At 36.4% G+C, this 12,759-nt stretch overlaps 1 protein-coding gene across 3 annotated transcripts in view; it reads left to right on the top strand.

Annotated features, from left to right (window-relative positions):
- The window catches only part of PDHX (pyruvate dehydrogenase complex component X), a 47,810-nt gene that overhangs the window by 23,649 nt on the left and 11,402 nt on the right, over positions 1–12,759 (top strand). For all 3 annotated transcript variants that reach the window (XM_037393983.1, XM_037393985.1, XM_037393984.1), the window contains 4 exons: positions 1,928–2,133; positions 3,542–3,640; positions 8,836–9,019; positions 10,600–10,747. In XM_037393983.1, coding sequence (XP_037249880.1) covers positions 1,928–2,133; positions 3,542–3,640; positions 8,836–9,019; positions 10,600–10,747 — 637 coding nt within the window. The remainder of the gene's footprint in view (positions 1–1,927; positions 2,134–3,541; positions 3,641–8,835; positions 9,020–10,599; positions 10,748–12,759) is intronic.

Here is a 12,759-nt window from a genome sequence, read left to right as displayed (position 1 = left end):
TCAGCCGGCCGTCAGCCAGCATCCCCAGGCCCTTTTCCCCCAGGCTCTTTCCAGCCGCTCTGCCCCCAGCCCGTAGCGCTGTGTGGGGCTGCTGTGACCCACGTGCAGGACCCGGCACTGAGCCTTGTTGAACCTGGTACAACCGGCCTCGGCCCACGGGTCCAGCCTGCCCGGATGCCCCTGCAGAGCCTGCCTGCCCTCCAGCAGGTCAACACTCCCCCCAGCTCGGTGTCGCCTGCAAACTGGCTGAGGGTGCACTCGATCCCCTCATCCAGATCGTCGATAAAGATACTAAACAGAGCTGGCCCCAGCAGGGAGCCCTGGGGAACACCATTTGTGACCGGGCACCAGCTGGGTGTAACTCCATCCACCACCACTCCCTGGGCCCGGCCGTTCAGCAGCTTTTAACCCAGCGCAGAGTGCACCCGCCCAAGCCGTGAGCAGCCAGTGTCTCCAGAGATAGCTGTGGGCGATGGTGACATAAGGTCCAGCAGGCAACACCCACAGCCTTAGATGTCCATAGATGCAGTGCTTGGCGACATGGTTTAGGGATGGACTTGACAGTCCTGGATTAATGGTTACTGGTTAACAATTGGACTTGATGATCTCAAAGGCCTTTTCCAACCTAAATGATTCTGATTCTGTCAGTGGAGTTAACAGTGTGCAGAGAGCAGCCTTATAATGTTGTAGTATTTGCATCTGCCTAGTACAGTCTTTACAGCATTCTGTTTTATTTATTTAGTATTTAAGTGCCTAGAAAACCCAGTTAAGGTAGTAAGAACAGTGTGATACTTGGTACTGTGTATGTTTTTATTTTTTGTGCCTGTCTTTGGCTTTTCAAATGACAGTGATTTTCATTTTCTTGAGTAAAATACCAGCGTCGCAGATATGTCCCAGTTCCATTGAGGCAAATGTATGTGCAATGTGGCTTTATATAAGGAAATATTTCCTTTGTTATGAAATCAACCCTATCTGGGCTGGTGCAGTCTTAGTTGTATTTGACTAAATGTGATCCTAAAGGTGTCTCTTTATATTTGGCCTGATGCCCTGGAAATGTTACTGCTTTTGAGTACATGAAGAGTTGTACTTCTGCAACCAATTCAGTGACTGTAGGAGTAGCCCTTCATTAAATTGTTAACATAACTGCCTTTATCTGAAGCATCACAGAGATGTTTTTGACTGTGATACATTTTCGTTTTACAAGAAACATGTAGACTAGATTGGCTTTGTCTAGTCTAATTAGATTATATTAGATTTATCTTTCTGTAGACTTCTGTTCAGATGATCTTTGAAACAGAGATTTACATGCCATATAAGCGCTATTGCTTTCTTGATGGACAGACTTGTTATTTGGCACCAGTTATGTTAAAATACACAGAGGTGAAAGTTAGTGGGAAGTGAATGTTATATTTTTCAAAAAGAAGTAATGAGGCACTGATGTTGTGCAGTTTTGGTCTCTTTTTGTTCCCTTAGACTCTGAATTTACAAGTTTGTGTTTTAAAAAGTCAGACTGTTAGATACAGGGTAGATAGCTCAAAGTGCATCTGCTGAATGTGTCCAGCAAACTTTTCAGGCTCTGTTCGCAAAGATTAGGGATCCGCTTTTGGTTTCAGTAGGTTATGTGTCTTTGGAGGTACTCAGTAGTCTGTAACTTGCTTGCTTTGATTTCTGAATGTTAACTTCAGACGTATGGGATTTTGGGGCATAAGTTAATATTCCTCTCCTTATAATAGCCATTGTAATTAACTTCAGCCATGAGTCATCTTATTAATAGTGGGAATAAAATGGGATATATTTTCTTGATGAAGTGTCATTAATATGCCTGAAATTGTCACATCTACCATCTGCAGTCATATTAATCTAGACAGCACAATATGTAACCTAATGTTCCCATTTTCACCTAAATGAAATGTTCACCTAAATTTAGGTGGCAGAAGGAAGCAAAAATGTACGCTTGGGCTCACTAATTGGTCTACTGGTAGAGGAAGGACAGGACTGGAAGCAAGTTGAAATACCATCTGATGGTAGTGATCCATCTTCTCTAGCTCCACCAGCACCTGCGCTTACCTCAGCTCCTGCAGGTCCTTCAGTTTCAGCTCCTCCTAAACTGGAACATCAGCCTGGAAAATTGCAGTAAGTTTCTGTGTGTGTTATGAAATGGAACTCTTACTTAGGTCAGTAGAGCTGAACTAAGAAGAATCTTTTGTCCCTTTTTACCTAGGATTAAGCTGTTTAAGAGAGTGTTTCAGTATGTGTAAAGTAATAAAGCTTGCCTGCCCGGAATATTTCTTTGCTTGTAAGCCAGTTAGTCAATTTGAACAACATAGTTTTAGTAGAGCACTTCCTATGGATGTGCTTTTATTCTGACATACAATTGCTTTATGAAGGATTTTAAGCTTAGATTAGGAAGAAGTTGTGTTTATATATGATGGACACTAATGCTTATGCAGCAGATGCTTAGTTTAACTATAACTTGTTTTCTCTTTCTTTTTAAGGAGAAAAAATAAACAAATGGCATAGTCCAAAACTTTTCCAAGCTCTTGCACTTTTGATATTAAAAACATTTTCTTCTTTCGTGATTTTCATAACATTGGAATGCAAAAAACTCACTCAAAACTGTAGGTTTATGTGTCTTTGTTAGTTTTGTTTTGGTTTGATCTGTTAGAGTACTTGGAGCATTGCAGACATCTGAAATCTCTTCTGTGCGTGTTTACCCTTCATTTCAGAAAGCGAATAATGCTAAGGTGGTACACTGGGTGCTCTGTAGCTATGTACTGCACTTTGTGGTTGATCACTGTTTCTGTTTCCAGGCAGAAATGTTACTATTTGAGCATACCCCATCTAGGTCAAGATGGCAGGTACAGGTTGACTAGTATTACAGTACATCTTAGGTATACGCTGCTTAAAAGGTTTGAGTGTGGGAAGGCTTAGTATTTAGTCTTCTAAAGCATATACTGAAGTATGCAGCTACATCTATATGGCTTTTGCTTTCCAAAAAAATAGCCATTTTACTGAATCAATCCTATAAAATAAAATTGAAGCTAGTGCAAATGTAATATTATAATTAAAATTAAGCTGCATAATGATACAATTATAGCTAGCCAAATAAATAAATGAGCTGAGCAACCCACTTGTCTGAGCTCCTAAAACTCATTTTTTAATGTTACTATAACAAGGTGGTCTTAAAAAAAATGTATTTTGTTCTTCACTGATGACCCTTTTCCAGAAGAATCCACAAGTACATTGCATCACTGCTGTAAGAGGAAAGTTTGGAGATGAATTTTCCACCTTTAATTTGATCTGTTTAAGGGTTGCTACTGTGTTTTTAAATTGAACTTTGCATTAAAGCTTGATGAAGGGGCACAGTGTGACTGCAGTGTCAAGATCACTGTGCAGGATCTGCCTTATTGCAGAAGTCTCTTCTTTCCCAGCTGTTGCTTCTGCATTAGAGCATATATTGTGTAGTTTCTCTTGATACACATTAAATGGAATAAGTTAATCTAATTGTTTAAATAGTTTATTTTTCTCACCATTTTTTTAGGGTTCGCTTAAGTCCTGCAGCTCGCAACATTCTGGCAACGCATGGTCTAGATCCAAGCAATGTTACACCTTCTGGGCCTCGAGGAATCTTCACTAAAGAGTATGTAGATATTTCAGTAAAGCTACAACCTCATATTCCCTTATTTCTTCCTTTGAACCTAGAGCAATCTTCATGAACTTGGAACATCCATTTATTTAAAAAAACAACTTTTTGTTCTAGTTTTTTCTTTGGGGTAATGGTTTAGTTATATTTGAAAAACCTGTTGAGAAGATATGGAGAATACGCTAGGAAATACTGTAAGAAGTCTTAATTAAAAAAAAAATATATTTTTTTGTTTTTATATCCCAACTGAGCTGCATGGTACTGCTGTCACATTTCCTGCAGCTCAGCCTGATGGTCACTCTCAACTCGTAGGTACCACAGTTAGCTACCTTTGTGCATCTCAAGAATTTTTCTACTTGGAGATACATTCAGAGCCAAAATAAAATACCAGTGGCCTGTTTTCTTCAACTACTTTTCTTTGGCAAGTTCGAGTCATTTGGTTCTTTCACTTAAGTTCAATTATGAAGTCTGTTGGGATTTAATTTGTTCCTTTTTTTGTTAGACTGGGGAGAGCAATAAAGTGTAATGGTAAGAACCCCAGAGTTCTGCTTTTCTCCCATGGTTTTTTTTTTCCCCATCTTTGATTTGAAGATTGTTTGTTTACGAACCTGTGGTTTGTTTTGGTCAGGCTTCTAGTAGTTTACTATACTTTGAGTATTCTGATGTAATGATTGGCACTCTAGCCTTGGAGTGAGGAACTTGCATATAAAATTGTGTTGTAGATCCAGAGCCCTTAGGTTTGAAATGATGCATTATCTTCACATTAGTATGTTATTGGAGGGGGAGATTTTGGCAGGAATACTTATTTTTGTTCTCGGTGAACTTACTCTTTTTGAGAAATGCCACCATTCACCTACATAGACCTTGTTAGCCACTGTAATTCTAGTTCCACTCAAAGACAACCAGGTAAGTGTAACTTGGAATTGAACCAAGAGAAGCAGACAGCGTCTGCTGGTTTTTTTCAAAACTCTTTTTCCTGTGGTCTTCAGCTGAGTTGAGGTAAGGTAAGGAGTTGAACGGAGATAATATCCTATGTAACAGCAAATTATCAGAGATAGTTTTTTCTTAATTATATGTGTAATGGTAATTTATGGCGTGTTACTAAGCTATGGCATGTGGAAACCCTCTAGGACTTTAGGACTCCAGCTGCCAAATTAACATTCCCTAGTTGTCATGGAGATGTAGCGAAGATTTTTCTGCAGCTATGAGAATTACCTAACAAAATCTTTTTTCAAAACTGCTTTCTTCTGTACAAAAGATTCGACTTTGAAATGTCAGTTTAAGATACAGACTGTGGTTTTTTTAACCATTCTTTTGAAATGATGTTAATCTTTCAGATGCCTGCAGGCTCTGCTGTTATGTTCAATTCAAAATGAAATGTTTGCAGATTTTTGCAAAGCTGCTACAGTTATTCAGGGAAATACTTCTTTTGCTAACTTGAGATTACTGTTAGAATACATGCCATGCTTCACAGCTTAGTGACTCATGGTCTCTTTTCCAAGTAGATGAGTGATTGATTCTTTCAAGGGAGTCTTGCAAGTTCACTTTTCACTTTCAGACTCTGAGTTTCCTTATTGAACAGGGTTCATGCTCACCAGATAACAAGAAACAAACACAGAAAGTGAGTTATGTAAGTAAGCAACATTCTTTTCCCCCAACTTTCTATCTTTAAATTCAATTTACTGTAAAACTTTTAACAGCAATAGGAGCTTTTACTTAATAATTTTCTCTCTTAAAATCTACTGCCTTAGTAGGGCAATACTTCATTTCTCTTATGTGTCTGTGCAAGGCTGAATTACTGTTGTCTTCTTCCTACTTGCTTTTTTTTTTTATGGAGTGGCAGCTCTTTTTTTTTTTTAAAGCAATATCCTCTGCTTTCTTTAGATATATACTAGGAAATTGATGTGTCAGTACAAAGTAACTCACAACTTCTGTCAGAGATTGCACCATGCTAGTCAAACAGCTCAGACACTGTGTTTGGGAGAGCTATGTTAAAATTGTTGATTGTTTCAGACTACTTCTGCCCTTTCTTGTCCTATTTACTAGTGATCTAGGGATTTATAAATGTAATCATAAAAAGCGGGGGGGATAGTTACCAATAATAACTGTGTTTTTCTGAGGCCACGTTCCTCCTATCTGTACCTTCCTACCAGCTGTCACTAGGTTGGTGTGATTTGGGATCTCAGAGCTGCTCAGTCATTTGCATTTTCAGCTTATAAATAAGGCACAGCGCACACATGTAGTGCTGGTTTTCCAGAGAGTCGTTTCATGTGTATCTATTGAATGCAGACTTACAGTGGGATCTATGCTGTGTGCAAACATACAACAAATTGCTTCCAAAGCTGCCATTATGAAGGAATGAGTTCCTTCTGTAACGTAGATAGTGCAGTAAGTCTGATACCTAGAAGTTTCTGATGTGTAACATTCTCTGCTCACCTTTTTCCTTCTTCTAGGAAATCTTCTATGAATTGAGTAATGAGATGTTCAGGTGAAGGGGGATTGAGACAATCTAGTAACAATAACTGCCACCAGAGGAAGATAGTGTCCATCTGTGCACCTCCTTTTGCACCGTTGAATCTTTAGTGATTTTTAGGTGTGTGTATAACCTCTAACTTGCCCATTTCAAGCAAAGCTTATTTTGAGCACAGAATAGTTTACTTTCCCTATTCTTGGATTTTGGCTGACATGAAGTGGAAAGACTATATACACTTCTGTAGCAGTGATAAAGTGAAGTGTAACAGTTGCCAGAATCTTCAGACTTCTAATAGTAACAGTTTGGTAAGGCATATTTTTGTGTGATAAATGTTTACGAAACTCAGGTATCTTTTCTGGGGAGAGGACTGCTCTCTTTCATGTTTGTTATCTCTCATCTTTTTCCTTTACTATCCTGTGTTGACAGAGGTTTGTAGAGTAGTTGCAAAGATGTTTCCAACCCTTTGTTTTCCAGTTCAAGTAAAATATCTATTTGCCTGACTTGCACTGAAATCTGTTTAATTGGGTTTGCTGTGGTGCCTCCTCCAACTCTACCTGTATTCGGGCTTGTAATCTTGCACCCATGACAGTCGTGTCATTGCTGTACCAGTTTTTCTTACTCAGTTAAATCATGTGCAGTTGGGGGGGGGGGGGGAGGATTATATGTATGTGTAACAAATATATATATATATACTATATGAATATATATGAAATACAATTTATATATATATTATATTTATATCTCATACTCACACATTAGTATCAGTTTTAAAAGCTCCTAAGTGAATCTTCTACACTAAAAATAAGCCTTTTTTTGGCAATTTTATAGTTAACACACTAAAAGTCAGCAAAATTATTAAAGCGTTTTGGCTTGGCTATGATAGGTAAGACCATCTGATTTTTGGCATTTGCATAATACATAGAAGAAATTTTACAGCATTTCCTTAGCTTTAAAACATATAATAAGCTATAAAAGCTTTATTTTATGTATTACAGAATATATTGAGCAGATGGTCTGTCTTACAGCTGCCAAATTAAAATCCTTAAGTAATTTTTGGTAGCTTCTAATATGTTAACTAGGAAAGTTGCATTAGGTCATGCAATTACTTTTTTTTTTTTTCCTCAAATTGTAATGTTAGGACATAATTTTCATTCAATGAAATCTAGTTTTTCCCCTGATAATAGAAGTTACGTTAAACACTAATCACTTTTTTTTTTTTAAAAAACAGATTTTGGCTAACATGTTAATTTGGAAAAACAAGTAACAATTTTAATAACAGATTTACATCCTGAACTCATTCATTTTTCTAAACTTTAATGTAGTTTGGTAAAGTATGTATTGAAGCTAAAAAAACATTGAAGCAAGTCAGCAGTCAGTAGAAGGCATTATATAGACCATACAGAGCTTTTCAGTTTTCAGTTCTTGGTTCTGGAGTACTACTTTGTTAGGAAGAACTAAGAACACATAATGTTCTGAGATTTTGTCCTTTCTACAAAAATACAATAACACAAACTATTGACTCACTCAAGCAGTAATATAAAGAAATTAGATAGCTTTGTTCTTTAGTTTTTATGGCTTATGTTTTGAAACCATAGGATGCTTCTTAGTAGTGTGATTTTTGCATTTATTTTTAATTTCCTCTGTCAGTTTATGTAATAAAACTGTGTACGTAAGCTTTTATGTACATGCTGTGGTGATGTCTTCGCGAAGTAATAAGAGATTTAGCTAGGGTGTATAATACAGACTTTTGTTGTCGCATCTGGAACATAAAGAGAGGAGATCTATGACCGATACAGGTCTTTTAACAAGTTGTTAGTATAGGTGCAGTTACAACTGCAAAAGAGAGATTTTACTATAGCTTATTTCCCTTGCATTTGGCAGTGGTAGTGTAAATGCAGTCTCTTTCTGTTTAGCCTCATAGGTGCTAATGTTTAGCATGTTGCTTTGTAAATACAATGCATCTAGAGTGGATGTAGTATTACAGCTTCAAGATGAGAGTTTACTTAGCCTGTTGTGCTATGCCCACAAAAGGGAAGTTTTGTGGTGGGAGCTGTATCAGTATAAAGACCCTGGGAGAATGCTTACAGAGTAAATGAAGTTCAGCCATACCTCAGACTGTTTGATGTTACTCAGTTTTTGGCTTTGGTACTTTAGTGTGGTGCTATCTTTCAAGTGGCATATGAAGAAGTATGGACTTGTATACTATCTACAGATGTTTGTGCATATTTATGTCAAAAGGGTACAGAGAAATCAATGATAAATGTACTACTCAGTTTTCTGGGAGCACTAATTAATTACATTGAATTCAAATGATTACACATGTAACAGATGAAACAGCTTTTATTTGAGACTTTATAGCTGAAGTAAGTGTACTGTATCTTATTTAGAAGAATTGTTAGTGCAATTCACATATTACCTTGTACACTCACAATTAGTGATGATGGATGTTATGCTTCTCTAACGCAAATATTTTCTGTTACTCCACATTCAAGCCCTTTCATTCACAGAAGTTAATGAGAATTTACCAAAAAAGGTGTCATAAGAGACACAAAATTTCTATCAGTTAATAATAATCATCTTCTTAATGTTTAGTTTGACGACAGAAATTTAAATGCACAAAAGCGGCTAATTGATTAAACTTAGTGATGGAATAGTAATACTTCGGAAATTTTTGAAATAGTTTCTTTGTCGTCAGTATTTCACTGTGTTTAATCACCAGGGATGCTCTCAAACTTCTGCAAGAGAAGCAGAAGGGCAAACCCAGTGAATTGAAACCTGTGGTTTCTCCAGCTCCTCCACAGCCTACCACAGTGCCTTCTGCTTCGCAAACAGCAGCTGTGACTTCTGCTTATCCAAGGCCAGCATTTCCTCCAATTTCCACACCAGGACAACCTGCTGCACTGGTAAGGCTTCTATTACATCCCCAATGTTGCTACAGCTAAATATTGCCATGGCTACTAAAGCAGCTATGTGAGATTTCCAGAACTGGAGAGATGAAGGGAACTAAGGCCAGCCAGATGCCAAGCCCAGTCATGTGCAGTTTTTACTAAGTTTGAGTGATTTTAAAGCAGTGTAATTCAAAATGCAGAGCTCTTGAAATTATAGTGCGTGCCCTACTTTGTGTAACTTGCATATTGAAGCCATGAAAGAATTTACATTGCAGGCCTTGGAAAGGGGAAAGTCAGAGAGGCAGCAGTTTTGTTTCAGTCCCCAAACAAGAAGACGCCAATATTTTGGATGGCAACAATACATCCTTTCCCTTAAACCCTGCAGGATCAATATATGTTTCCAAAGTTGGAGAAACTTGAATCCTGATGTATTTTTACTGTACTTCATTTGTTTGCTTTCCTGCAATATAAGTATATGTGAATGTCCATTGATGAGTTGTCCAGAAGCGAGGAAGGAAAGTGGTTGCTTTGAAGAGTAATTTTGCAAACTCTAGCACCCAAATACAATTTCAATGTTAATTTGAAATGACAGAAATACCAGAAATTGTTTTGTAAAGAATAAAAGTTCATGCTGAAACGCATATTAGTAGAAATGGAAATGCTTTTGTGAAAAATATGAGGAAAAAACTTCTGGGTCTAGAACTAAATTTGAAGTGTCTGTACAGGCTAAAGTTTACAATGTAGCTACAATTCATAATATTCAGAAAATGCTGCTTTTTTTGCACTGTCCAAAGATCCAAAGAAACCACACAAAGGTCAAACTTAGATTTTTTTTCATTACAGAAAAAAAATGTTTCTTCACTTGTACCAGAACATACTGCAATTTGTTGTGTCTTGAGTACTACTCAGTATGTAGCATACGTGCTATAGACTAGGTACAAAATAATATTTTACAGAATCACTTATTTTCTTGCTTTCTGTAGTCACTGATATTTCAAGAGATTCCTTGAAAGTTGACTTGCTTCTATGAAGAAGCTGGGAAAACTTCTGCATTGAAACATTAGTGAATATATCTGGAAGGAGAGAGAAGAAAAAAAAAGATATTCGGTAAAGCTGGTCTTAAGGAACCATTCAGGGAGCTGAAGAAGTGTGGGGGTTTTTTTCCCTTCAGCTTACTGAGGAAATATCTATTATAATTTAAATGGAACAAAGTATATTCTGAGCAATGTGCCAGGTCTGGCAGGTGGAACAGTGTTTATATACCGTGGCTGAGAATTAATGCTTGAATATTTGGAAATACGTATATATCTTTAAGCAATCTGCTAGAATAGTAGGATTAATTCTATACTGTAAAGTGAAACTATCTTTATTCTATAGAACCTGTTGTGTTGATCCAAGTGAAGTGGAATAGACTAGAACACTCATTGCTCTTAATCATATCAATTTTGGTAGTTGGAATATTGCTTTTTGAGATCTAGGAGATGTTTGAAGTGAGCATAATGCATCAGTGCTGGAGTTCTGTTTTAGCAAAGGGGAAGTTTTTTTATATGTTAATATCTCTTGATATTAAATATGCAGCATATGATTTCTTTCAGGGCACGTTTACAGAAATCCCAGCTAGCAACATCCGAAGAGTTATCGCTAAGAGATTAACAGAGTCTAAAGCTACTATACCTCATGCATATGCTGCTGCAGACTGTGACATTGATGCTATTTTGAAGTTAAGAAAAGAACTGGCCAAAGGTTAGTGATTAAACTGATTTATTATACTATGTGGTTTTAATGCATAGTTTGTCCTGTTTCAATAATCTTGGCCAGGAGGTGTAGAATTTTGTTTAGGCAGAACACTATACACTCAAATAATCTTTTTCAGTATTCTGTATGTTGTATTCAAGCTGTCATTCCCTGCGATTATTAAATTGGACAGCTTACTAAGGTATAGGAAGATAGAGGTCTTATTTTGCCAATGCACACAACACTGTAGACAGCGACAGTTTAACACAGGACTATGAATTGTCTGGTAGGTTTTTGTTTCCATCTATCCAGATGCAGCAATATTTAGCTTCTTGATGGTTAAAATCTCACATTATTCACGTGAAAGATAATAGGTGAAGCTTCAAAATAAAAATCACGCTCTGTCCTAGGTACAATGTTAAAATTTAGTTTTGCTGGTCTCTTTGTTGAATTTACTGGAAAAGGAAAGCTAATGCAGCCTCTGAAATTCTGGTTGAGAATGGCTTTATCCATGGTGAGGAAAGCAAGCGAGTTTTTAGCATGTGCTAGCCAATGCAGGATAAATTCCTCTTAAAGGCAAAGTAATGGTATTAATGTGAAGGAGACAGGGTTATCTCTATCAGTGAAATTTAGATGTACATGCTTAAAATTATGTTAAGCCGTTGGAATAGAAATCTGTCTCACAGAAAACTGGATAATTGGATTAAAAGCTATAAATCTCAATATTTATATATCTGTATCTGTGTAAATCCCAATTTTCATAATGTCTCACTGTGTCTTATTTATACAGAGACATTTATGTATAAGATTAAGAAATTAATTTTTCTCTTTTTGTCTCAACTTGTATTCACTGAAGTGGCTTGTTTAGAAAAAGTTGTTGAAATTTAAGGTCATTTTCAAAGATTGCTTTGTTTTGGTGAAAATGTTACTGTTTTTACTAAAATCAGCAAAGTATATTGTATGATAAGATCTTTAAATAGTTTAAAAATCAATCATGCAGAGTAGAATCTTCTTTCCCAAATTTCTGTTCAACAAAGTACATACGACATGCATTTAAAAAAGTTAAGAGGATTTTTCAATAGAACACACTTAAGACAGGTAATTAGTTTTCATACAAAATATCACAAAAGTGTTGTTTGCTTAGTGTCTTTTTTTAAGGACTTCTACTTAGTTGCCCTAAAAAACCTGAATGAAAATTTGTCTTAGTTTAACATCATAACCTTCTTAATTTAAATAAATTTTACTATTTTTAGAAATACTTGATCAATATACTGTTTTTAATGTTGTCTACAGAAAGTGGCTCCAATTTCAGTTTGCTATGTTATTAAACCAAAACCTGCGGAAACTCTTTAGGAAAGCATTGTTTTATGGTAGGTCAGTTCTTGCAATTGCCTGCTGTTACTAAAATTTTTCCTCCCCTTTTTTTTTTTTTTTTTTTTTGTAGCTGGTTTAATATTCTGTATTCTGAGGAATATTCTGAGGCCATCAACACAGTGCAATCTATTTATAAATACCAGTATCAGAAATACGGAAACAAATGTTTTCATAAAACTGTGACATCTGTAAGTTAATTTGATCAAGCCAGATTTACAGCTTGTAACAGTAGGTTAGACTTGCATTAATCTAGGGTATCTTGCTCTTCAGTAACTCACCTTAAGTTAGAGGATTTTCTAAAAATTGTATCTTTTGACTCAGAGATATTCAAGCCTGAGGAAAAACTTACTTTGTAATGTAATGTTTCTTTTTTCCATCACACTTAATAGGCTATTCTCCATTAAATACAGATCTTGAACAAGAATTTGAAGGACTGTAATGAAATAAGATCAGAGAGAATTTTTGAGCAGTTGCCCTGTAAAATTTTTTTTTTTCTCAGTAAGGTCATATCTCTGTCACCAATTGGTAAGCTGTGGAAAAAAATAATGAATTCACTGTCCTTTTTCACTTGCATCTTTCGTTTTCACTTAACTCCTAAGCTACTTGCAGAGGTTATAGATTGGAATTAAGATACTTTTCTTCACAGA

Source organism: Falco rusticolus, chromosome 7, assembly GCF_015220075.1.
Source record: "Falco rusticolus isolate bFalRus1 chromosome 7, bFalRus1.pri, whole genome shotgun sequence".
NCBI classification, from domain to species: Eukaryota; Metazoa; Chordata; class Aves; order Falconiformes; family Falconidae; genus Falco; species Falco rusticolus.
The sequence above is the reverse complement of the archived record's forward strand: the minus strand, read 5'-3'. Positions and strand labels throughout refer to the sequence as shown.